Raw genomic sequence first — 26,564 nt, 5'->3', positions numbered from 1 at the left:
CATTTTACATTCCCACCAACAGTGTACAAGTGTTCCAATTTCTCTACATCCTCAAAACACTTGTTATTTTCTGTACTTTTTATAATGGCCATCCTAACAGCTGTATTGCTCTCTTCCTGAGATCTTTGTAGGAGGTGTTCAGCCCTCATATATGATTTGAATTTGTCCTGAATTATCTCCTTATAAGTGAACTTGTCTTTTTGTCTCCCTACCCCTCAAAAAATTATTTCTTTATTTTTGAAGTCCAATAACCTTTATGTCCTAGAGTTGATTTTTCTTTGTCATTATTTCAAAGACATAATGTTGTGTCTTTAATCCATAGATTCAAGGCTTCATTAATTTCTTGAAAGTTGTCTTGAATTTTATATTTAAGTATTTTTTCTCTTTTTCTCCCCGATTTTCTTCTTTGTGCACTTCAATTATTAGTATTTTTGTCTGCCTTCCATATCTATCCTTTTCTTCCTAATCCTAATTTTGAAAATTTCTCTGTCATTTTGCTCACTTTTCTCCTCCTGTCTTCTATGATCTTTACTATGATTTTAGCAGTGCTTATTCCCCTGTTGTTGCTTCCAGTTTTGCTTTCATCTCTGGCCCATGTTTACTTCTTTTCCTCTGTTTCTTTCTTGAGCTCTGCCAATTCATGTCCCATCCTTTTCAATTGTCTTGGCATCTAATTTCTGAGCCCTTGTGCCTCTGCTCTACACCTCAGTAAGTTTTTGGAAATCATGGTGAGATACTTGGTCACAACTTTCCACTGCTCTGTGGCAGTTTCTTTTCCCCTGGTGAGTGTTATTCACCTGCTCATTTCCTCCTTTTGAATGTCAGTATATTTGCATGTGGATCTGTGCTTGTTCCTTTGGGATTCCTCCTCTTTGAGCAGGGTGAGCTTTCTTGGATTAGAAAGAGGTTCATGTGGGTCAATGCCATGTTGCAGGCCAGGCACAAACCTACTGAAATTTTAGTCTTTGTCTTTCCCCAGCCAATGGGTTTGGGTACTATAGGGCTATTCGCAGGGCAAAGACTCTCTTATTGCACCTCACAGAGAGATACTTTCCTGCAAAAACTAGGCCAGGGAAGCTTCCCCTGCCACCTCCCATTAACTTCCTGGCAAGAGTGAGAAAGGGCTGGGAGCAGGGTAGGAGAGAGGGAAGAAGAAAAAGAAGAAGGAGGAGGAGGAAGGGAAGGGGGAGAGAGCACGCCTCAGCCACCTTGGGATCTCTTGGTTGGAAGGGACACCCCCCCGGGGAGGTAAGTCTTGAGCAGGAAGGGGAAGGTGGATCAAGGATCTGACCATCGACTCCTCTCTGCTCTCCAGGGTGACCATGTGTGGCTGAACCTCACCTCTGCTGACAAGACCAGCGTGCCCATCGGGGGCATCATCAAAGAAACAAAGCCTGGCAAGATCTTGGTGGAAGATGATGAAGGCAAAGTCAGTATGGCCACCCTCTCCTGAGAGGCTCCGCCTTCTCAGCCCCATCGCCCCACCCCTCCTGGGCCCCGAGCCCCCTGCCTTCTCTGGTGCTGCTCCCAGCACCAGGGATTCCAGAGCCCAAGTCAGGGACCCATGTGGCAGGACACACTACAGGGAAGTCCTGTCATGGTGAACATTGTGTGTCTGTCTTGGGAACTGTTTCTATAGTGAAGAAGCAGGGAGTGTGTTGGCAGATGGAAAATTAGGACAATTAGGGGAGCAGGAAAGCGTGAAGTGGGAAATGGGCTGTGACAGAGGGAAGGGGAGGGCAGGAAGATGGTTTGCAAAGTAAAGGAAGCTGAGCAGGAAGGACAGGAGGAGGGAGGGAAAGGTGAGAAAGATGCCTGGAGGGGAGGCCCCGGAATGTGAGGAGGAGGAGGAGGAAGCCCAGCTCACGCTGAGCAAAACAGCCCAGAAGAGAGAGTAGGAAGCTCAGGGTGACCTGCTGGGAAACCAGCTCAGTCACCTGGGGGGCTGGGGAGGAGCAGCGAGCGACCGTGGAGAAGGGCATGCGGAGTGAGGGGTCCAGCTGGTCATTTAAGTCCTCCTTGGGCAACCCTCTTTGCTGAGGGGCTTCCAAGTGAAGCATGTGGAGACTTGGCCTCTAAGGAGAAAGTTCTAGACTGTGACCTGTGAGCCCCATAGATTGGAAGCCAGTCAAATGTTAACAATAATATCTTCTATTTGAAAAATGATGTCATGCCATTTAAAGAACACTTTTACTTGCACACTTTTATTCCAACTATCTGTGAGGCTTCCCAGCTGCAAACTGCCCCTGATCCCAATCACAGCCAGATCTAACTCCTGGCTACACGCTCCTCTGACCCTGGTCTGAGCTTCACTCTTAGCCCCAGTGCACACTGACCCTCGGCCCTAGACGTGTGCTGACTCCAGCCTCGGACTGAGCCGATCCCTTGACCTTCACCACAGACCAACTCTGGCCAGGTGCTGGCCACCAGATAGGCTGATCCATTGAGGACATGGAGGTCCAGGACAAACCCCACTCAGGAAAGCCTGTGCCCTTTGTTCCAGGAACACTGGATCCGAGCAGAGGACCTTGGCACCCTCAGCCCCATGCACCCCAACTCTGCTCAGGGCGTGGATGACATGATCCTCCTGGGGGACCTGAACGAGGCGGGCATGGTGCACAACCTCCTGATCCGCTACCAGCAGCACAAGATCTACGTGAGTCCCTCCTGGCCACATGGGGCCCCCTGGCGCGCTGGGGCCACACGCGCTGACTTGGCTGGGGAAGCAAACTATGCCCCGGGCACACCTGGCTCAGTCCCCACTCCCCACGCCCTCATAGTATGAGGAAGCTCATCAATCTCTGCTCCCCAGTCTGAAAGAAGCAGGGGGATAAAGCCTTCGAGTGTACAGAAAGCTGACAGGCAGCATGCCAGCTCAGTGCCCGGCACACAGGAGGTACTCAATTACTGCTGCCTCTTCGCTGCTCTGAGGGCCGAGTGGACCGAAGGCCATGGGGAGTAGTCTTCTGCCTGGTCCCTTCCTAGGTATGCGGCAGAGACAGGGTCACCAGGCAGAAGACCTCTGCCCTCCTATGAAGTAAGTTGTGTGATGACCAGGAGGGCCACGTAGGTAGATGCGGGTCCTTCTCCCAAAGCCTAGCTGTGGATGGGAGGGTCTCATCCCTGTTCTGATGCAGACTTCCCAGGGGAGGTGGTATTCCAAAACTGACACCAGCCCTGCCGTGAGTGGCTGTGACCCGGGGAAGTCACCACCTGCCTGGGCTTCTCAGAGGGAGGTGGCTCATTGACCTCTGACCAGCCCTGATCCTGGGGTGCTCAGAGGAGTGGGAGAGTGAGCAGGGGTCCCCGAGCAGAGGGCTGGGCTGGGAGAGGAGGAGGAGGAGGCCCTCAGGGGAAGGAGGAGGGGACGGGGCACTCTGAGTCCACTTTGGATGAGTGAGCCTCAGCTCCTGGGACCAATGACAGCAAGTATCTAAGATGAATTGCAGCTTATCCTTTCCAGAGAGCTTATGCTTGCGTTCTTGTATCTGGTTGTCATAGTCCTGAGCCAGAGAGATTATCCCCTCCCTTCCTAAAATGAAAACGAAGACGCAGATGATTACATGACTGCTGAGGTGGCCGTCCCCGTCCCAACCCAGAGGGGCAGGCAGGCCCAGTGGAGGCTCCAGATGAGCGGGTGATCCTGAACTAGGGTCCAGGAGGGGTCCATGAGGGCTACTGTGGTGGCCCAGCCTCACGGAGCCCCCTGTGAAAGGCAGGTGAAGACTCGTTTCATACATTCACTCCTTTTTTTTGGCTGCATTGGGTCTTCGTTGCTGCACGCGGGCTTTCTCTAGCTGCAGCGAGCGGGGGCTACTCTTCATTGCGGTGCACAGCCTTCTCATTGCAGTGGCTTCTTTTGTTGCGGAGCACGGGGTCCAGGCGCGCGGGCTTCAGGAGTTGCAGCACGCTGGGCTCAGTAGTTGTGGCGCACGGGCTTAGTTGCTCCGCGGCATGTGGGATCTTCCCGGACCAGGGATCGAACCCGTGTCCCCTGCATTGGCAGGCGGATTCTTAACCACTGCACCACCAGGGAAGTCCCCATTCAGTCCATTTTTATCAAGCCTCTTCTGAATACCAGACAGAGCGCCAAACATTAAGCACGACCGCCTCATTTAATGTCCCTGTGAATGCGCCCCTGCCCCGGGAGCTCTCATTCCTGGTGAGCACCCTTATCTTTCCAGGTGAAGGATCTGAGCTGCTGAGGGTCTCGTCTCTCGGTCCAGAATCAGACCCCGCCTCCCCGCCACAGTCAGCCAGCCCTGGTGGCCGTCGGGAGGTGGCATCCAAGGCCAAGATCAGGGCCAGGCAGTGCTGATCCTCAGAGTAGGGGGTCACTAACCACCTTCTCCCTTCCCCAGACGTACACAGGCTCCATCCTTGTGGCCGTGAACCCGTACCAGGTGCTGCCCCTCTACACCGTGGAGCAGGTGCAGCTGTACTACAAGCGCCATGTGGGCGAGCTGCCACCGCACATCTTTGCCATCGCAAACAACTGCTACTTCAACATGAGGAAGAACAAGACGGACCAGTGCTGCATTATCAGGTGAGGTCCTGGGCGGGCAGGTGGGCCGGACACCGCCTCTGAGCATCTCGTAAAGGAGGGCGCATCTCCTCTCCCAAAACCTCTCCGGAGTAGTGTGTGACTTAGGGGCTCCCGTTCAACTACAAACACCCCCCTTCATGGCCACCAACTCCCCTGCATCTGGCCCCTGTGGCCACTCCACCCTGAAAAGTCCTTCTGAGGCTGCCTTCCTTCAGAACCTGCTCTTCCACTGTATCATCAGGGCCTGGACCGCCCCAGCCTTCTGTGAATATTTCCTGAGACAAGGAAGGAAGGGTGGGGATGGGCTGATTGAGAAATGGGACCCAAGACAGGCACTTGGGGTGCAAGGATCCAACAGGTGAGGCCCCTCAAAAACAACCTCAGGGGGACTTCCCTGGCGGTCCAGTTGTTAGGACTTCGCCTTCCAATGCAGGGGACACGGGTTTGATCCCTGGTTTGGGGGCTAAGATCCCACATGCCTCAGGACCAAAAAACCAAAACATAACACAGAAGCAATATTGTAAAAAGTTCAATAAGGACTTTAAAAGTGGTCCACATCAAAAAATCTTAAAAAAAAAAAAAATCCACCTGAGGGCAGGTCTCAGGGAGGACAGATCTCAGGTACTTGGGCCCAGAAGGGATGTGTCCCTCTCCAGTCCAGGTGGTGCTGCTGCTTCAGAGACTCGCTGCCTGGCCTGGCTTCTCTGCCTTCTGCCCTCCTGGTACCCATGGAAGGGAGGCAGAGTGGGAAAGAAAGGGCGAGAGGGAATTTGGCTCCAGGGCACCTTGCTTAGTTCTCTAGTGGAGTCATCCATTCACTCATTCTTTCATTCACTCATTCATTCATTCATTCATTCACTCATCCATTCATTCACCCATTCATTCACTCATTCATTCATTCATTTGAGGTTCTTTTGTGCTCCAATTCTGTCTCCTGTCCTGTCCTAACATGAGGAGACAGCAGCAAAGGAAAGGGACTAAAATCCCTGCCTTGCAAAGAATATACAAATCAATTTTCACTGCAAAGTAAAGGAGCTGTTACAGTGGAGGATTACTGGACTGAATGTCAATATTATGACATAGTATGAGTGTGTTTCGTGTTTGGTAATTGCAATCATTGTTGCTTTTGTTGTGGTCATCCATGTACAATGCTTGGTGTCAGTCTATTTATCTCTTGTAAAAAAAAAAAAAAAATCCCTGCCTTGTGGACCTTACATTCTAGAAGAGGAGACAGGCAATAAATAAGCAAATTGTTTCAGCAGGTAATAAGAACTTTGAAGGAAAACACTGCAGGGAAAGAGGAGAAAGAGAGTGATGGGCCCGCTGCTTTAGGTAAAAGGGCAGATCGGGCCGGCCTCTCTGAGGAGGAGACGTTGGAACAGAGACTGGAATGAAGTCCTACAGCTTAGGTTATCATGTTTCACGTTGTCAGCAACTCTCTGTAGTAGATACTCCTATTCCTGTTTTACTGCTGGGGAAACCTCCCACCAGAGAGGTTGACATTCTTTCCTAGAGACACACAGCTGTTAAACAGGGAATTTAAACCCAGGGCTCTGGGAAAAGAAGACAGAGTGATGTCCTGGCCAGGAAGCCTCACCCCCAGGACAGCAGTCCCTGCAGAAATGCGCAGAGCACCCGGGTGGCTGTTTGCATGAGCACCACTTGAGTCAAACTGCCTCCCCGGGGCGCGAGAGAGGCACCTGAGCCCCCTTCCTTCGGAGTCATCTCTACATGCAGGGGTGTTCTCCTGACTGACTTCCCTGGCATAGTGATCAGGGACATTTGGATCAAAACTTTTTTAAAAAATTAATATTTTCAGAGGAAACCGTATTTGTCTGAGGTTTGCTTCAAAATAGTACAGGAAGTGCAACAAAACTGGTCAGGAGTTGCAGCTGGGAATGGGACTGTGGAAGTTCATTAAGCAAACTGTAAAGTGCAGGAGTCCCCTGGGAATCTCGTGAAAATGCAGATTCTGGTTGCGCAGAGCTGGGGGAGCCTGGGAGTCTGCATTTCCAACCAGGCGGCAGGTGCTGCTGGCCTATGGGCCATACTTTTATTAGCAACATATTGCATAATTCTGCCTCCAGTTGTTACGTTTGACATTTTCTATAATTAAAAATAATTCATAAAAGGTAACACTTAGGGACTTCCCTGCCGATCCAGTGGTTAAGATGTCGCCTTCCAATGCAGGGGGTGCGGGTTCAGTCGCCGGCCAGGGAGCTAAGATCCCACATACCTTGCAGCCAAAAAACAAAAACATAAAACAGAAGCAATATTGTAACAAATTCAATAAAGACTTTAAAAAATGGTCCACATCAAAAAAAAAAAAATCATTACTGCAATCCTGAGTGTGTGCTATGTGCCAGACATAAGTATATTTTTTAACTTAATCAAACCCCCTAAGTAATTTTTATCTTTATATTGATTGATTGATAATTATTTTACTGTTAAAGTTTAAAACATGTATGGTTTTGTTATGGTTTCCTCTTTAATTCATTGTCTTTTGTTATGGTTTCTTCTTTAATTCATTGTCTTTTAGAAGAGCACCTTTAATTTCTAAACATAAAAATGTTTCCACATTTTAGTCGTTGATTTCTAATTTAATTGAATCGTGATTAATATGTTCTGTATGTCATTGACTCTGGAATATGCTGCTTTTACAGACCTATTAGTCAAATGTGTAAACATTTTATGTGAGCTTCAAAACATTTATATGTTCTCTGTTAGCTCAAGAGTCTATAATTATTAGTTTAAGCTCACTAATGCTTTTTTCTATCTGCTTGATCTTCAGATTTCTGACAGAAATATATTAAAATCTCCTTTTAGTTTCCACAGAGTTGGCTTTGTATATTTGGAGGCTGTGTTATTAGGTGCATACAAATTTGTGCTATTGATATCCTGGGAATGGTTTCTTTTATTATGTAATGTCCTATTTTTTCTATTAATGCTTTTTTACCTTGGTATATTTTGTAGTAATATTTTGGGTATTTTTTTCTGATATATCTGTTCTTTCCAAACTGTGTGTGCATGGTGTGTGTTTTGGCTATTTTTTCTGATTAGTATTTTATGGTAGATATTAATGCTTTTTTTTTCTTCCAGTTTTATTGAGATATAATTGACATACAGCACTGTATAAGTTTAAGGTGTACAACCTAATGATTTGACTTACATACATCATGGAATGATTATCACAATAAGTTTAGTGAACATCCCTCATCTCATATAGATACAAAATTAAAGAAACAGAAAAAAATTTTTTCCTGTGATGAGAACTCTTAGGATCTACTCTCTTAACAACTTTCATATGTGATGTATGACAGTGTTAATTACATTTATCACGTTGTACATCACATTCTTAGTACTTATTTATCTTATAACTGGAAGTTTGCACCTTTTGACCGCCTTCATCCAATTCCCCCTCCTCCCACCCCCCACTTCAGGTAACCACAAATCTGATCTCTTTTTCTATGATTTTGTTTGTATGTTTGTTTCTAAAGTATAATTGACCTACCACACTACATTTGTTCTTGTTACACAACCTAGTGATTTTTTTCCTATACACTTCAAAATGATCACAACAAGTCTAGTTACAATATGTCACCACAAAGATATTATTTAGTTATTGACTATATTCCCCACACTGTGCATTTCATATCTGTGACTCATTTATTTTGTGACTGGAAATTTGTACCTCTTAATCTCTCTCACCTATGTCTTTCCTCCCCCCACCCCTGACCCTCAGGCAACCCCCTGCTTGTCCTCTGTATCTATAACTTTGTTTATGTTTTATTCTGTTTGTTCATTTGTTGTGTTTTTTAGATTCCACCAGAAATCATACAGTATTTGTCTTTCTCTGTCTGACTTATTTCAATTAGCATAATACCCTCTAGGTCCATTCATGTTGTAGCAAATGGTAAGATTTCATTCTTTTTTATGGCTGAGTAATATTCCATTATATATATCATTTAGTCCCTTTACATTTAAAGTAATTGTTAATAGGTATGTACTTATTGTCATTTTGCTAATTGTCTTCGGGTTGTTTTGTAGTTCTTTTTGTTCCTTTCTTCTTTTTTTGTTCTCTTCCCTTGTGATTTCATGACTATCTTTAGTGTTATGTTTGGATTCCTTTATTTTTCTCTGTGTGTATCTATTATAGATTTTTGGTTTGTGATTTCTGTGAGGTTTATATATTGCTATGTAGATATGTATGTCATATATCATACATATAATCATGTATATAATCATACATATACATGATATATAATAATCATACATATATACATACATATATATACATGATTATTTTAAGTTGCTGATCTCATAAGCTAAAACGTATTTTAACAACCCTGCATTTTTACTCCCCCCACCCATTTACTATTTTCCACATCATATTTTATATCCTTTTGTTCTGTATATCCCTTGACTACTTATTGTGGATTTAGGCGATCTTAACTCCTTTTGTCTTTTAACCCTCCTACTAGCTTTGTATGTGGTTGACTTACTACCTTAACTGTATATTTACCTTTACCTATGAGCTTTTTTCTTTTCATGATTTTCATGTTTCTAGTAGTGGCCTTTTCTTTTTTGCTTAGAACTCCCTTTAACATTTGTTTTAAAGCTGGTTTGGTGGTGCAGAATTCCTTTAGCTTTTGCTTGTCTGTAAAGCTTTTGATCTCTCCATCAAATCTGAATGAGAGCCTTGCTGGGTAGAGTATTTTTGGTTGTATGTTTTCCCTTTCATCACTTCAAATATATTGTGCCTCTCCCTCTGGCCTGAGGAGTTTCTGCTGAAAAGTCAGCTGATAGCCTTATGGGAGTTCCCTTGTATGTTACTTGTTGCTTTTCCCTTGCTATTTTTAATATTTTCTCATCCCATTATCATTTTAATTACAGTGTGTCTTGGTGTGGTCCTCACTGGTTGATCCTGCTTGGGTCTCTTAGTGCTTCTTGGACCTGGATGTCTGTTTCCTTTCCCAGATTAGGGAAATTTTCAGCTATTACGCCTTCAAATATGTTCTCTTCCCCTTTCTCTCTCTCTTCTCCTTCTGGGACCCTTGTAATGTGAACGTTAATATGCTTGATGTTGTCCCAGATTAAACTGCCCTCATTTCTTTTCACTCTTTTTCCTGTTGAGCATCAGTGATTTCCACTACTCTGTCTTCCAGCTTGCTGATCCGTGTCTCTGTATCATCTGATCTACTGCTGTTTCCGTCTAGTGTATCTAGCTGATGGGTGTGGCCAGTTCCTGACATGGCTAGCTGCAGGGTCTGGGATGTCCCAAACCTGGCTTCGGCCTGTTGGTGAGTGGGGCTGGATCTCAGGGTGTCCTGGGGCTATTGCTGGCTCACTGGGGACAGAACTGGGTTCCCAAGGTGTCTCAGAGCTGGTGTCAACCTGCTGGTAGGCAGGGCCCGGGGATTTCCAAGGTTGGTGTTGGCCTGTTGGTGCGTGTGGGCTGGTCCCAGGGGTTCCTGAGGCTACTGCCAGCTCGCTGGTAGGTGAGGCTGGGTTCCAGGTCCTCTGGTGGACAGAGCCAGGTCCTACGGCAGCTGTCTGGGGGTCTTAAGACAGCCTCCTGCTGGTGGGTGGGGCTGTGTCCCCATCTAGCAGTTGCTTGGCCTGAAATGTCCCAGCACTGGCAGCAATAGGCTGTTGAGGTCTTGACACAAATGAGCTAGAGGGAGGATTCCACAATGGCACCCACCAGCCCCCGTGTCCACTTGGTCAACAAGCTCCCCAAATGGCTGCCACCAGTGTCCGTGTTCCCAGGGGGAGCTGCAGTTGCCCCTTGCCTTCAGGAGACTCTCCAAGATCAGCAGGTCTGACCCAGCCTCCTTTCAAATCACCGCTTCTGCCCCAGGCAAGCAGTGTGAGGTTCTGTGTGCGCCCTTTAGGAGTGGAGTCTCTATCCCCCACAGCTCTCTGGCTCTTCTTAAAGTAGGTCCCACGATAACTGATTCACTTTGTTATAAAGCAGAAACTAACACACCATTGTAAAGCAATTATACTCCAACAAAGATGTTAAAAAAAAATTTTTTTTTAATTAAAAAAAAAAAGTAGGTCCCACGGGCCTTCAAAGGCAAACATTTTGGGGCTTTGTCTTCCTGGTTCAGGAGCCCAGTGTGGGTCGCTCCTTGGGGAGAACCTCTATAATTGTAATTATTCTTCCACTCGTGGGTTACCTACCCGGGGGTATGGGTCTTGACTATATTGCATCTCTGCCCCTCCTACCATCTCATTGTGGTTCCTTCTTTGTTGTTGTTGGTCTGGTTTTTTTTTGTTTGTTTGTTTGTTTTGAGTTGATATAATTTAACTGTGAACTAAATGTATTTTATTCTTTAAACATAATTCCATTTAACATTTAGTCCCGAGACAATTAAGCAAATATTTTTTGTTTGTTTTGTTTTGTTGTTGTTGTTGTTTTGGGGTTTTTGTCTTTTTAATTTTATTAGAGTAGAGTTGATTTACAATGTTGCGTTAGTTTCAGGTGTACAGCAAAGTGATTCAGTTATACATACACATATATTCATTCTTTTTCAGATTCTTTTCTCATGTAGGTTATCACAGAATATTGAGTCGAGTTCCCTGTGCTGTGATTCCTTCTTTATGTATTTAGTTAAAGAATTTCTTTCCCTCTAGTCTTCCAGTTTTCGTCATCAATAATTTCTCTGTAAATAGTTGTAATTTGGGGGGACTTCCCTGGTGGTCCAGTGGTAAATAATCCGCCTTACAATGCAGGGGACGTGGGTTCGATCCTTGGTCAGGGAACTAAGATCCCACATGCTGCGGAGCAACTAAGCCCGCACACCACAACTACTGAGCTCACGCGCCTCAACTAGAGAGCCCACGTGCCACAAACTACAGAGCCCACGTGCCCTGGAGCTCAAGCACCACAACTAGAGAGAGAAAATCTGCCCGCCACAACTAGAGAGAAGCCCGTGCGCCACAAAGAAAGATCCCGCATGCCTCGATGAAGATCCCGTGTGCCGCAGCTAAGACCCAACACAGCCAAAAATAAATAAATAAATAAATAATGAATAAATCTTTTAAACAAATAAATAGCTGTAATTTGGGGACAGGAGTCAAGCTCAGGGTCCTCAAGGTCCTTCTATAGCACTATCTTGGCCACTGCACTGCCCTAAGTAATTTTAAAAACTGGTTTTCATATTTTACCATTATGAAATTAATATATATATTCACTATGAAAATTTTAGAAAATTTCAGAAAAATATTCTCAGCAAAAATATTGCTAGACATTTTTGGAAGAAAAAGCTTCCTCTACCCACTTGGTTAAAATTTTACTGAATACTACCTACATTTACCACTTCACTTAACTGGTAAGCATTGCTCATGTGACTGCAGGCTCTGTGCAGACCGGGATTAAGTGGCTGCACAATGTTCTCTGACTGGATGGACCACAACTAATTTCCCCCATTTTTGTTGCTTCCCATGTTCCACAGTTGCAATGATAAATAAATAACACTTTAATGAGCAGGAAGCTTTGTGGAGAAGGCTTTTTCTGATTTTAGGATTCTTTCCTTAGACTAATGGCGGTATAATTCTGAAGGGTTTTGATACCTATGCCAGACTGCTTTCCCGAAAGGCTGATGCAGTTCCCCCTCTGGCCAGCATGACCTCACTGCTCACAGAGAGAACGTTATATCAGGGCATTGCATCACCTGGTCTTATTCATTCATGTAGTTACTGAACACTGTGCCAGTGACCCTGGAAAGAACCACATACAACCATACCCACAGAGTCGAGCAGGAAAGATGAACACACTAATAAACTAACACAAAGTAGGCGGGGGACGTCAGGGAGAACGCAGTGGGATTTCTGCACAGGGAGAAAGCATCCTTGTTCAGACTGGCCCAGAAAGCGGGCCTGTGATGGGTTTGCAGGAGAGTTGAGAGGTGTTGAAAAATAGTTGTTCTATTGACTGACGTTCCTGCATACCCTCTTTGCAGTGGCGAGTCTGGAGCAGGGAAAACAGAGACCACCAAGCTCATCCTGCAGTTCCTGGCCACCATCAGCAGCCAGCATTCGTGGATTGAGCAGCAGGTCCTGGAGGCCAACCCCATCCTGGAAGGTATGCAGTCACCCACGGGACCAGCCTCCTTTCCAGGACCTGTGGGCTGGCACCTTCCTGCCAGGGGGTGCCTGTGGGGAAGGGCAGGATAAGCCTTACACTTTCAGCGACTTCTCAGGATTCCTCAGGATACGAAAGGCAAGGATGGGGTGGATGGTAGCATGGGGGCTTCCGGGAAGCACAGAGAAGAAAGACCGATGATCTGCTGAACTTTCACAGGTGTGATTTCCATGGAACCTTAACAAGTATTCCTTTTAAAAAGGGCTCCAAGGGACTTCCCTGGCGGTCCAGTAGTTAGGACTCTGCACTCGTACTGCAGGGGATGCGGGTTCGATCCCTTGTCAGGGAACTAAGATCCCACATGTCGCGCAATGCAGCCAAAGACTAAAAAATAAAATAAAAAGGGCTCCAAGATGAAATCAATTTGGGAAATGCTGGGAATGGATTATTGATACAAGGAAGGATCCCAAATGCATTATGCTAGTAAGAGTAGCCAGATCCTCTGTTTTTTTCAGTTATGTGTGCAGGTGAGGATGTGTGTGCAAAGGATCTTTCCTAATGCAGTCACATCCTAAAACCTTGCAGAAACAGCTCTACGGAGTGCACTTTGGATCGTGCTGCAGCCCAAATGCCATCTGGTCTAAGCTCCTTATCTGCGCCCTGACCCGTGCCAGCTCTTGCCACTCTCTCTGCGAGCTTGCCCTCTGGAACCCAGCCTCCACCCTACAGCCTGAGCAATCTTCCTAAAATGTAAATCTGCCTCCACACTCCCTCAGAAGGTTTCCTGCTTCCCCTGTCACCTGTGGGACTAATGCCAAACTTCTTAGCTTGGCATTCAAGGCTCTGCACTCCTTGGCACCCCCTGCTAACGGTTCCATCCATCTTCCACTGCTTTCCTCCTGTATCCTATGGTCCAGCCGAATTTCCCTCCCTGGAAGCACACCCCATGCTTTCTGACCTCCGAACCTTTAGCTGCACTTTGCCTTCCTCTTAGCAAACCCTTGGCTGCCACCACTGTCCACTGTAATCCTACCCATCCTTCGAGTCTGGGCTTGGCCACCTCCTCTGAGAAGGCTTCCCAGAGGACCCCAGTAAGAGTAAATTTTCTCTTCTCTGCTCCCATCATGGGCATCATCTGTCGGCCCTCAGCCTTTGGAAATGCCAAGACGATCCGAAACGACAACTCAAGCCGCTTTGGGAAGTACATCGACATCTACTTCAACCCCAGTGGGGTGATTGAGGGGGCGTGCATCGAGCAATTTCTCCTGGAGAAATCCCGGGTCTGCCGGCAGGTGAGGCCTCCGCCTGCTGCACTGGTCCTGGGGGAACCTCCCCCGACCCCAGGATGGGAGTCAGGGGATCGGGGAGGCTTCCAAGAGGGGTCCCTTCCATCACTCTCACCCCTCCTTTCCTCCGCCCCAGACCCCATAGGCCTTAGCTTGCTGTCATTGAACCCTGGTCCGAGATGGGCCAAGGACCCTTAGAATTGGATAATGATGGTCCTTCCCCAATATTCAAGGAAATGATTTATTCAAGGATGTTCTCTTTTGAATTTTCCATCTATACAGTTGTCCTCATCCTTTCGTGCTTACTACTCTTCACCTCTACTAGAATTAATTCTGAGGCCAGGCCAGTCCCCGTCTGGGGGTGGATGTATCTTCAGGTGTGTTGGGGCCCCTGGCAGGAGGACCTAGATGACACTGTCCAAAAGACCACCTGCAGGAAATGAGGTGGCATGTGGCCTGTGTCGTCAACACAGAGCCTTGTACTCACGGGGGCCCGGTCTCAGTTTGATGCTCTGTTGTTGCCATCTTGAAATTCTTAATAAGTCTTTAGCAAGAAGCCCCATGCTTTCATTCTGCACTGCGCCCCACAAATCAAGTAGACAGTCCTGGGTCACAAGGGGCCCAAAGTGTGGCAGCCACGTCGGCTGAGTTAACACGGCTTTGTTGGGGGTAGGGTGCTCTCTCCTATGATGCTATAACCCCCAACACGTGTGTGCATGAGCGCACATGCACCACACACACACGATGTTTCAGATTGGGGACGTGCCGCCAAAGGGACTGGCACTGTGTGTTAGGACAGACAGACACCTGGGCAAGCTGAAGAAGGAAGCTCACCTTTAGTGACCCCCACCTGGCGCCAGGTGTTTCCCCTGCATTATCTCATTAGACCTTCACAACAACCATGAGAGATGGGTCTCTTTCTTCCCATTGTATAGATGAAGAAACTGAGTCCGGGTAAGTTAAGTAACTGATCCAGGGTCACAGAACTAGTAGAAGGTAGTCTCTCCGACTCCAAAGTTTGCCCTTTCCAGAAGCTTATAATTCTTCGCATGGAGGTTGGTGAATTCAGAGAATTTGTTCCTCAGAGAGGTACCCCAGGATGGACAGGAGACTTCTAAAGCAGGTCAGAGACAAGTCCTGTCCATGATAAGATGAAAAAGTTTTGGCATATCTATACTGTGGAATGCTGGGCAAGTTAAAAGGATGGGGAGGTGTGTCTGTGTCAGTGTAGACAGACGGCTAAGAGACCCATTTAGATGAAAAAAGAGGAAGCTGAAGAACAATAAGTATGTTCTTGCCTAAAAAATAAAAATAAACTTTTCATAGATATACTCTAAGTAAATACATTAGTGATGTCTAGAAAGGAACACAGGCCATCAAACTGTTCTGAGGAGGAAGAGGAGGTCATTTGAGGAGTGGCAAGGTGGGGCGGAAAGAAACTCACCCTTTAACACTCTATACTTGGCATTGTCTGAATTTCACAATGGGGATGTGAAATAAAGTTTAAAAATGTAGAGGCCCAGCTAGGTAAACCTGTGGATGTCAGGTCCTGGGGGTCACACGGTGAATAGGAAGGCTTCACCGTAGACTGTAAAGAGTCCAGGGTTCTGAGTCAGAGGGCCCGGGTCTGAACCTGGACACACTGCCTCACCTGTGACTCCGGGCTGCGAGGAGCAGTCAGTATGCAGGGAAGCCCCGGGGAGTGACGAGTTCCAAGGGCAAGGTGGTCTTTCCGCGCAGAACAGTCAGGATGAGCTGGCCTTGGAGGAGCGACCGGGCGTGGCCATCCCTCAGGTCAATGCCGGAGCCCTACCTGCTGAGAAAGAAGGAAGCTGGGACAGGGCTGGGGGCAGGAGACAGTCCTGAGGCCCCGCAGCCTCGGGGGAGATGCTTACAAGCTCCCTGGAACTCCCTCCCCACTAGGCCCCGGAGGAGCGGAACTACCACATCTTCTACTGCATGCTCATGGGGATGAGCGCGGAGGAGAAGCAGCTGCTGGGCCTGGGCACGCCCTCTGAGTACCACTACCTGACCATGGTGAGGCCCGCGCTGCCCCTTCCCTCCCCTTCTCGCCCTGCCCCTGCCCTGCCCTGCCCCTGCCCTGCCCCGCCTCTCCCGCCCGTTCCCTCCTCGCCCCTCCCCTTCCCTCCTCGCCCCGCCCCTTCCCTCCTAGCCCCGCCCCTTCTCGCCCTGCCCCCGCCCCGCCCCGCCTCTCCCCGCCCCTTCCCGTCCTGCTTCCTCCGCACGCCTCAGCCCCCGTGGCCTGGGGCGCCGGGAAGAGGAGAAGATCCGGTGCAGGTTTCTGTTCAACCTTCCTTTCCCTCCCCGCCTTTCCCTTCCCCTCCCCCCTCCCCTTCCTACCCCGTCCCTCCTCTCCCTGCCCCTCCTCTCCCCTCCCCGCCTCTCAATAACAATGAAGAAGAAGGAAGAAGGGCCGGCTCCAGCTCAACCCTTGGTTTACAGCCTCATAAAAGCCCAAACTGTGGTCGTGCCCCTGGGCAGGGACTGAGGACGCCCCTTTTCCATTCTCCACGCCACCCTTTCTGTGTTTGGCATCCACTTTGCGGCCATCAGAGGCTTGCCCTTGTCCGTGTGCTTCCCTGTTTCCTACTGAGCCCATGGTCCTGCCCCACAAGCCTCATCTTCCTTCGTTCCCTATGGCCAGAAGGCTCTGAAACCCTCGCTTCATTCCACTCACCATCCTCGGAGGTGCCGCTAGAACTTGAGCTCCAGGAGAGCAGGGGTCTTGCTCGCTGCGTCCCCATGCACGAACAGTGTAGCCCAAGCAGCCATCAGGCTCACCTTGCCGCTGAGGGAATGAATGGAACCCACGTCTTGACCCTGTGTCCTGCCTAAGCCCTCTCTCCTGGGTCTCTGCCTGGAGGCCTCCGTCATCTCTTGCCTAGACCATGGTGCTAGCTTCCTCCTGGGTCCCCCCCTCTCTTCAGACTTGACCCCAATCTATCATCCAGCCCGAGACCTCCCACAGAGCAAGTCTGACAGACCACGTCTCTCATTACAGCTCTTCAGGGGCTCCTTGTGGCTCCTTGGCAAGGTTTCCAAGCCCCTCCACATCCCACCATCCACCAACCTCTCCCCCTCAGCGGCGACGCCAGGCTCCTTGCGGCTTCCACCCGTGCCTCCCACCTCACTGCCCAGTCTGGCCGTTTCTCCCCTGTGCTGCTGTGAAGCTCAGCCTGTGGGACCGCTCAGATGCCTCCTCCAGGAAGCCTTTCCCCAGCTCCCAGGAGGCCGGTCCAGCCCCCTTTGGTCTCAGCGCCTGTAACAGCCTGTGACCCCGCCATTCGCTTTGTGCCTCCCCTCCTGGATGCAACAGCACCCAGGGCAGGGCCTGGTCTCTCCATTTCTGAATTCCCAGCACATAGCCCAGGGGCTGGCACACAGTGAGCCTTGGAAAGTGTTTGTTAAAGGAATGAACCCGTGATGTTCCCCCCGAGAGGGTGAGGCAGGCGTTACCATGGATGGCTGACAAATAGAGGCTCAGAGAAGCGGAATGACTTAGCCGTGGCCACACAGCTGTCAGGCTACCATAGCACGCTGCGTCTGTGTCACCACTGTTCCGCCTCTGTGTATTTTCTTTTTCTTTTTTTAAAATATTTGTGTATTTATTTATTTATTTATTTTTGGCTGATTTGGGTTTTTGTTGCTGCGTGCGGGCTTTCTCTAGTTGCGGCGAGCGGGGGCTACTCTTCATTGCGGTGCGCGGGCTTCTCATTGTGGTGGCTTCTCTTGTTGCAGAGCACGGGCTCTAGGCGCGCAGGCTTCAGTAGTTGTGGCACGCGGGCTCAGTAGTTGTGGCTCACGGGCTTAGCTGCCCTGCGGCACATGGGATCTTCCCCGACCAGGGCGCGAACCCGTGTCCCCCTGCATTGGCAGGTGGATTCTTAACCACTGCGCACCAGGGAAGCCCTTCTGTGTATTTTTTGAGCTTGGGCCTCCAGGTGGCCCCTTGGGATCCACCCAGAGCCAGTGCAGTATCACTTACCAGGGCCCTTTGGCTGAATCCCTGATGCATCTCTGCCTTGCTGGCCCTACAGTGGAGGAGGTAGGGTGTGGGGTGGCCCCAGAAACCTGATGGGCCCGATCTTGCAGGGGAACTGTATCTCCTGTGAGGGGCTCAGTGACGCCAAGAACTATGCCCACGTCCGCTCAGCCATGAAGATCCTCATGTTCTCCGACTCCGAGAACTGGGACCTCAGCAAGCTGCTGGCCGCCATTCTCCACCTGGGGAATGTGGAGTTCATGGGTAATGCTGTTTCCACCCAGAGTACACCCCCTGGGGAGGAAGAATGGGGGGACTGGGACAGAGGAGGAAAAAAATCCCTGCGGGTCCTCACCCAAAGGACCCACCAAAGTCACAGCATCTTGGAAAAGTACATTGAAAATTTTAGCTATGATTTTGGAGGCCTTGTGGGGTTAGGGGGGAGATGCCAAAGCTTAGGGCCCTCCAAAGGTGAAGACTCTGATCAATCATCCCCCCACTTTTGGCTGGGAACCCAAAGGGTGATACAGAGTAAGCAAAGCCATGCGTGAACTTACAAACCAGTTTGTAAGCATCCAGTTGGTCTGGGGATTAAGGTGTCCTGGCTTGTTAGTGCCTCCAAGCGCCTGACTGACAGAGCGGCTGACAATCCTCTGTGGAAGAAAATAGCATCCACCTAGGTCACAAATTATTCCTTTAAACAGTTGCAAACACAACATCCAGCATGCCCCCAAAAATAGACAAGAACAAGGGAATGAGATACCATGAGCAAGAATCAGCAGACATAATAGACAATAGAAACAGAGCCACATAGATTTCAGAGATTGGAATTACTGAGCACAGACCACAAAGCAGCTATGCTTGCTTTGTTCAAGAAAAGAAAAAACCAAGCCTGAAAATTTAGACAGGGAACTGGAAACTATAAAAAAAGTGACATTACAGATTTTAAAAGGAACCACATAGAAATTCTAAAGTAAAAACAAAACAAAACAAAACAAAATGAACTCAATGGATGAGTTTAACAGCCAGTTTTTTTTTAATATATATATTTTAAATTGTTTATTTATTTATTTTTGGCTGCATTGGGTCTTTGTTGTGGTGCGCGGGCTTCTCACTGCGGTGGCTTCTCTTGTTGCAGAGCACAGGCTCTAGGCGCGCAGGCTTCAGTAGTTGTGGCACGTGGGCTCAGTAGTTGTGGCGCACGGGCTTAGTTGCTACACAGCATGTGGGGATCTTCCCGGGCCAGGGCTCAAACCTGTGTCCCCTGCATTGGCAGGCAGATTCTTAACCACTGCACCACCAGGGAAGTCCCTAACGGCCAGTTTTATAATGTGAAAAAGGAGGAAATGTCAGAAGAAACTGTGTGTACAGCATGGAGAGATAAAAAGATGGAAAATATAAAAGAGAGAGTAGGAGACCTAGAAGATACAGTGAGAAGATGTAGTATACATTTAATTCGAGTTCTAAAGGAAAAGAGAAGGATGGGGCATACACAACATTTGAAGAGATTATGGCTGGCTTTAGACCTAATGAAAGACACCAATTCATAGAGCAGTGCGGAAAAGATGGACTTTTCAATAAACTGTTCTAGAGCGATTCATATAGAAAACATGAACTTGAACCACTGTCTCACAGGATATGAGGAAATCTGCTCCAGGCAAGTTGTAGCTAGGTGACCATGTAATGAACCAGACGTGGGTGCTGACAAGCAGGGGGGCTTCAGGACATGGAAGAGAATCAAATGTGATATTGAAGAAATGAAGCCAAGTGAAAGAATACAGACAATTATAGATCACACTTACACAAAATTTAAAAACAGGTAAGATTAAATGCTACAAAGGAATGCAGGTGGTTAGATGACACACAGGTAAACAGGTAAAATTAAATGCTGTTTAGGGATTCATACGTAGGTAGGAAGAAGATAAAGAGAAAATAGGGAACTGGTTTCCATGGAGGTCAGGAGAATACTGCCTCTTGTGGAGGAACTGGTCTGAGCAGGAAAGGATGTAGGAGGCTGCGGGTGTTAGTGAGACTCTGGGTTTTGGCTTCAGTGGTCGTTACACACTGTTGACTTAATAATTATCCGTTATGACATGCCCTTGGATTTTATGCATTTTAAAAAATCTGTATGCTTTATTTTACAATTTTTTAAAGTTTAAAAAAGAAAAAAAAAATACAGAAACAGCATTCCTCCCTCCCCCCAGCTCAGCAGCCCTGAGGTGGAGGGCCTCAAAGGGGAGGGACTTGAACCAGGAGGTGGGTCAGGAGACGTGCAACAGAGCTGGGCCCCGGCCTCCAGCCACTCCTCCACTCAGCTCCGTGCTTGTTTGACCAAACGAACGAACACGCCTAGGTTTCTATGGACAGCAGAGTGGATGGAAGGGGACTGATGGCTGATTTTCTCCCTCAGGAGACCCCACCTGCCCCACCAGCACCTTCTCCCTCCAATAACGTCAAACTCCCCTTTGAGTCAGGGTCCCGATCTCAGCAGAGGGGGACATACCCTGTTAACAGTAGTTACAGCTAAGGTGTTGATAGGTCCCCAGGGAGGCCTCGGCTCTCAGAGGGGGTCTGGGAGAGGCAGTGCTTCCCTCCTGGGGACGGTTGTCTCTAAGTGTGGATCTGGGGCTGCCTTCCTGAGGCCTCTGTCCCATCACTTCAGGCCAATTTGCCTCTCAGGGTCATTGCTTCTCTCTGCAGCTGCGGTCTTCGAGAACCTGGACTCCTCTGACGTGATGGAGACGCCCGCCTTTCCCACCGTGATAAAGTTACTGGAGGTGACTGGGCTGTTATGTCCGCCAGCTTCCATTTTCGTGAAGAGCCCCGGGGGTCTGGGCTGACAGCCCTTCCCAGGCTCTAGTTCCTTGCTCCTACCCCTCTCCCAGGCTCTCCGCTCACCCCCTGAGCTCCCTGGTGGAGCGTTGCAGGCCCTGGGGTTGGGAATCAGGGTGGGGTCATGGAGCTAACCATTAACGAAGTCCTGGAAATGATCAGTTTTGCTCGAACGTGTGTTTCTTCCCTTTTCCCTGACCCTCCTGCTCTTCTGTGGCCTTTACTCAACTTTCCACCCCACCCAGACCCCAGGCTCTCCCCACTCACACAATCTGATGTCCTTACATCAAAAGGTCCCTGCCCCGTGTCCTGGTCCCCGGGGCTTCTCCATGAGTTGTGCTATTCTGGGCCCGTGGGATGTGCTCAGACCATTCACCCTACACGTTATTAAGGAGACCAAATAGAGCGTTGACTTGGAGCGATGGGGCATTGTAATGTTCTACAAATGACACCCCGTTGACAGGTCCAGTGGGAAATTAATAGAATCAGAAGGGGAGGGGGAAAAAGCAATCACATTAGGTGGGCATGTTTTGCTGCTAATGCTCTTCATGTGGTTCAGGGTTCTTAGAAACCTTCGGTTTTTGCTGGTTCAGTCTTCCCCGCGTGGTGGGAGGGACTCCATCCAGAATCCTCTTGCTCCCTTGGGTCTTTGGCCTCCAGGCAGGAGCGACGTCAGTTGGGGCGTATCCAGATGTCAATGGCCGGGCCTCAGAGCCCTTCCTTCCCGTTGTTTCCCAGGGTCCACCCAATGGTGGGCCCAGCACCAGGAGACCAGCACAGGACTGGTCAACCAAGCAACCAGCGTGCTCGGGGCCCACCCAGCTTGTGCATCTTTCCCCAGCACTGATACCCCAGTGCTCAGACTGACCCTGGACCGGGCCCTGCCCAGCATCCTGACTCTGGCCCTAATCACAGGCATCTCCGACCCTCAGGCCTTGGGCATAGGGTATTTGGTCATGAGACAAGGTGTTGGCGCCAGGCCCTGCTCAGTCAGCTGTGATGCCAGCCCCCACCTGCCTTCCAGGTGAAGGACCAGGCACTCCGAGACTGTCTGATCAAGCACTCCATCATCATCCGTGGGGAGTTTGTCACCAGGCCCCTGAACATCGCCCAGGCTGCAGACCGGAGGGATGCCTTCGTCAAGGTACAGAGCTGCGGGAAAAGATGCCCGCGTGTCAATCTGTTGAGCATGGCTCCTTGCCTTGTGGGTGGACAGCAGGAAAGGGCAGAGATAGCTGGGCAAGTCCCAACTCTGCCGGTCACCTGCCTGGTGACCATGGGCTGCCTAGTCTCTCCAGGGTGGTTTCTTACCTTAAAGTAGGGATGATCTCCCTGAGTAGGTCCATGAGATCCAGTGTGCCTGCAGCCTTTCCAGGTGAACTGGAAAGGGGCAGCCTTCCTCTTGTACATCAAAGCCTGTGGGCTCTACCCCATGTCTCCGCAGGGCATCTATGGGCACCTCTTCCTGTGGATTCTCAAGAAAATCAACGCTGCAATTTTCACCCCACCTGCCCAGGACCCCAAAAACGTGCGAAGGACCATCGGCCTCCTGGACATATTTGGTTTTGAAAATTTCCAGAAAAATAGGTATGGAGATCAGTGCACCTGCTTTTGGAAAATGGAAGATAAGCTTAGCTCTTCTCTGAGCCAGCTGGAGGGTAGGCGTTCCTCCCCCTCTGGGCTAGGAGCAGGACCTCTCACCTCTGCTCACAGACACCAGGGTGAGTCCCTCAGCAAGACTATGGCTTTCCTCAGTGAGGTGGGTGGTCCGTGCACATCCCCTGGCATCCACAACATGTCTAGAAAAGGCCACATAACTAAAAGCATCCCTGAGAGTCAGGCTAAAAGCACCTCAGCATTCATCACCCCTCTTGAGCCATCCGCTCTCCTCATGAACTAGAGTGAATCATCACATGTGGTTAGGGTGAAAATGGAAATCAGTAACACTGATGCAACTGCATCTAGGTGGGATATCATACTAGATAATGGGGTTTGTGGCCCATCACTGACTCTTCAGTTTGGCAGGGGTAAGGTGAGGCAGGACACTTTTGATCCAGTGTCCCAGTCTGGAGGCTAAAGATCTGGAGGCAGGAGGCAGTTCAGAAAAGTAATTCCCAGCTGAGACTGTGATGAAGGCTGGAGGTGGGGGTAGAGAGGTGTGGTGAGGGGAGCCAGGCAGTGGGGCCAGATGAGGACAGGTGTTGCTCTGGGGTGTTATCCGGGGGCCGGAGGACAAGGAAATGAGGACTGGGGACAAGCAAGCAGGAGGCGTCCTACATGCGTGACCTAGCTTACCCAGGTGAGCCTGGTTCACTTAAAGGGATGGGCTGGATGGAGCCTAGAGTTGGTTCTGTTACCGAACTGAATTCAGGTCTGCTCACCCAATGTGCAGCAAAGCCAATCTACTGACACTGGGCTATAGTGAAGGAAAACACAGCGTTTATTGCAGGGTCAGGCAAGGAGAACGGGCAGCTCATGCTCAAAACACAAACTCCTTGATGACTTTCAGGGAAAGTTTTTTAAAGGCAACTTTTGGGGTGAGGGTCACAGGGTACGTGATCAACTTGTGGACTTTCTTCTGATTGGTTGGTGGTGAGGTAATGGGGTGATGTTTCACGTAGCTTAATCATCAACCTTCTGGTTCCAACCAGTCTGGGGTCTACGTGCTTGTGGTCAGCGTGTAGTCACCATCCTCCACCTGGGCAGGGGTCTTAGTTTCTGTAGAAGAACTCAAAGAGATGCATCAGATTGTTATGTATACCCCTTGAGGAAGAACTAGGACTCTGTTTTATCACTGCATTATTGTTTCTTGACTGCATTTCCTCACTTCCCTAATTAGTAACTGCTTGAGTCTGCTCTTTGGAACTCAGGGATGGCCTAGGAGACTAAAGCCTTTCTCTACAAACAAGAAACAGGGGATGCAGAGGGGCTTTTGTACCTAGGAGGGTCCCGCAGGGTCCTGCTTGGTTTCGGTTCCAAGTGGAGGCCTCTGGGAACTGTCAGAGGAGCCAAGGGGCTGTCCTGACCCTGGCATGCCCCTGCCTGAGGCCCTATCTCCAACTGAAGTCTTAGAAGGTCCCTTTGTTCCAGGAAGGGGGACCACTTCCAGGGCCCGAGAGTGGGCCCTTGTCTAACACTCGGAAATGAATTGTCCGAGGAGACACATGTGCTGACAAAGCAAGAGACTTTATTGGGAAGAGGTGCCCGGGTGGAGAGCAGGAGGCTAAGGGAACCCAGGAGAACTGCTCTGCCATGTGGCTCGCAGTCTCAGGTTTTATGGTGATGGGGTTAGTTTCTGGGTTGTCTCTGGCCAATCGCTCTGACTCAGGGTCCTTCCTGGTGGCGCGCACATCGCTCAGCCAAGATGGATTCCAGCGAGAAAGATTCTGGGAGGTTGGTAGGACATATGGACTGGTGTCTCCTCTCTCTTTTGACCTTTCCCGAATTCTTCCACTTGGTGGTAGCTTGTTAGTTCCACATTCCTTACCAGGACCTCCTGTTTAAGATAACTCATGCAAGTGGTTACTATCAGGCCTGGCCAGGGCGGGTGGTTTCGGTCAGTGGTTTCCCTAACAACTTGGCCACGATTGTTAAGATACAAGCCATTCCAAACGCAAGCACAGGGGGATGACAGCCTCCCAGGACCAGCTCTCTGCAGGCAGGTGGGATGGGGTAGGGCTAGCAGAACTCAGCCCAACGCGATGCAAGCTCTAAGTAAACTAAAAAGTGATTCTGATCATTGGTTTCTGGCCCTGAGAGGGGCCGTTGAGCAGACCAAGCACACTTTTGGACCCTGTGGAGGTGGACGAGTAGTTGGTTGTAGGGGATCTGGCCATTTATGCAAGGACCCTCCGTGAAGGAGCCGCGAGCCGGGTTTGCGACAGGGCTGCAGTCTGGGGGCCACGTGAAGGAGCAGGGCTGTGTCACTCGCCCGACCAGGGTTCACCGAGCGCTCTTGTCGACTGAAAAAAAGTGCACGACCTCAAAGTTGAGAGTCATGTTTTATTCAGTGGACGTTCTTAGGACTTGAAGCCCAGGAGACAGCATCTCAAACAACTCTGAGAAAACTGCTCCGAGGAGGCGAGGGGCGTCCCCAGGCATATAAGAGTTTTGCAACAAAGGGCAGGTAGTTGGAACATCAAAAGATTATTGTTAATTAAAGAAAATCAGACATCCCAAGTTAAGGCATTTAGCGCTTTTCTATGTATGGGAAGATGCAAGAGTCAGGGCTCATTGAAATCATTCCTTTGATAGGCACCTCAGCTATCCGAGGCCAGTATCCTGTGCTTTCTCATCCTGAGTCTCCTCCATCTGCACCGTTGGGGGTGGCTGCAGTCTGCTGACTGCTAGATGGTGGCCATTCCTTGTCTCCATCCTGAGTTCCCTCGGGGCTCATGGCTGTGACACCCTTTGTTTACTGATATGGCAGGCAGCATTCTTAGTCCACACTCTGCAGGCGGTGTGTTAACTCTCTTGGGTTAACAGATCTTGAACAACAAGTCCCGGGTACCGCGCGGCTTTGCATAAATGGGCAACACATCCTGAAAAAGAAATGCCTAAGTGAGACCCAGAGGGTGAACAGAACAAGCAGGTCAGAGGAGGGAGGGGAGGGGGCTTACGCGTGTGAAGAAGACTCAGAGGTAAGGAGGGGCAAGGTGCCTTCCCAGCACCCAGAAGTCCAGGGTGCCCCTCGGCCACTCCCTGGCAGAGACGGGCAGGCTTTCTACCGTGTCACTGTCTGTCTGGATCCCGAACACAATGGGCGCCCAGGTCCGCGAGGATTCGAAGCAGGGGGAGAGCGGGATCAGATCTGCTCCCCCTAGTGGCTGTGGAGGGTGATTGCGGGGGTGAGGCTGGAGGGAGGCAGAGCCAGGAGCAGGCTGTTACCGCGCTCCAGGTGAGGGAGAAGCGTGGCCTGGATTAAGGTAGCAGCAGTGGCGGTGAAAAGAAGTAAACAGGTCTGTGTTGGAGAAAGCGTGGACCAGACTTTGGCAACTGATTGGAATTGGGGAGGAGGGAGAGAGGGGTGTCAGGCATGACGGGCTGCTTTCTGACCTGAGCTAGGGGAGATAAGTGGCGGACCCATTTTCCAAGGTGGGGAACCCAGGAGGAAGAACACGTTGGGAGGATTGGGGTGGGGGTAGGGGGTATGTCTGGTTGATGCAAAGGAGCCCAGCCAGAAGCTCATCTTAATACCAAGGCCACTTGCCCACGGATGCTGGGGTGGCTACCGGACATTTGGTCCCCCAGGGATTGTCTCCGTGTCAGGATAGGCAGGCCTGGCAGAGGACTGCAGGGGACCGTAAGGAGCCAAAGGCAGGGGCTTGATGATACACAGAGCCTCCTCATGTCTCTGAGTCTGTTTGCCGTGGGGCGGAGGAGGTGATGGAGGTGGAGGTAGAAGAAGAGGGAGGCTGTGTGTCGGCGTATGCATGTGTTTGGGGGTGTGCAGCTGTGTGCCAGTGGCCGGCTGCAGTAGCGATCGAGCCAACCCTGCCCCGCCCGGGGCGACCCTGTCCCCACAGCTTCGAGCAGCTCTGCATCAACCTGGCCAACGAGCACCTGCAACAGCTCTTCGTGCAGCACGTGTTCACCATGGAGCAGGAGGAGTACCGCACCGAGCACATCGCCTGGGACTACGTCCACTACCACGACAACCTGCCCACGCTGGACCTGCTGGCCCTCAAGCCCTTGAGCATCATCTCCCTCCTGGACGAAGAGAGCCACTTCCCACAGGTGCGCCCCTGGGCCCGCTGCCCCTCGGGTGGAGACCCCACACGTGGGAAACTCCGGGGCTGCTGGAACCTC

General features: G+C 49.8%; 1 protein-coding gene across 1 annotated transcript in view; it reads left to right on the top strand.

The window, feature by feature from the left end:
• Nucleotides 1-26,564, top strand: part of MYO7B (myosin VIIB) — a 103,116-nt gene that overhangs the window by 27,553 nt on the left and 48,999 nt on the right. Inside the window, exons 3-13 of the mRNA XM_036856979.1 lie at nt 1,316-1,429; nt 2,504-2,656; nt 4,362-4,546; nt 12,514-12,635; nt 13,785-13,927; nt 15,845-15,958; nt 18,035-18,188; nt 20,625-20,701; nt 21,781-21,900; nt 22,201-22,343; nt 26,282-26,492. Coding sequence (XP_036712874.1) covers nt 1,316-1,429; nt 2,504-2,656; nt 4,362-4,546; nt 12,514-12,635; nt 13,785-13,927; nt 15,845-15,958; nt 18,035-18,188; nt 20,625-20,701; nt 21,781-21,900; nt 22,201-22,343; nt 26,282-26,492 — 1,536 coding nt within the window. The remainder of the gene's footprint in view (nt 1-1,315; nt 1,430-2,503; nt 2,657-4,361; nt 4,547-12,513; nt 12,636-13,784; nt 13,928-15,844; nt 15,959-18,034; nt 18,189-20,624; nt 20,702-21,780; nt 21,901-22,200; nt 22,344-26,281; nt 26,493-26,564) is intronic.

Source organism: Balaenoptera musculus, chromosome 7, assembly GCF_009873245.2.
Source record: "Balaenoptera musculus isolate JJ_BM4_2016_0621 chromosome 7, mBalMus1.pri.v3, whole genome shotgun sequence".
Classification (NCBI taxonomy): Eukaryota; Metazoa; Chordata; class Mammalia; order Artiodactyla; family Balaenopteridae; genus Balaenoptera; species Balaenoptera musculus.
Note: the sequence above shows the minus strand (reverse complement) of the source record. Positions and strands in the feature narration are given on the sequence as shown.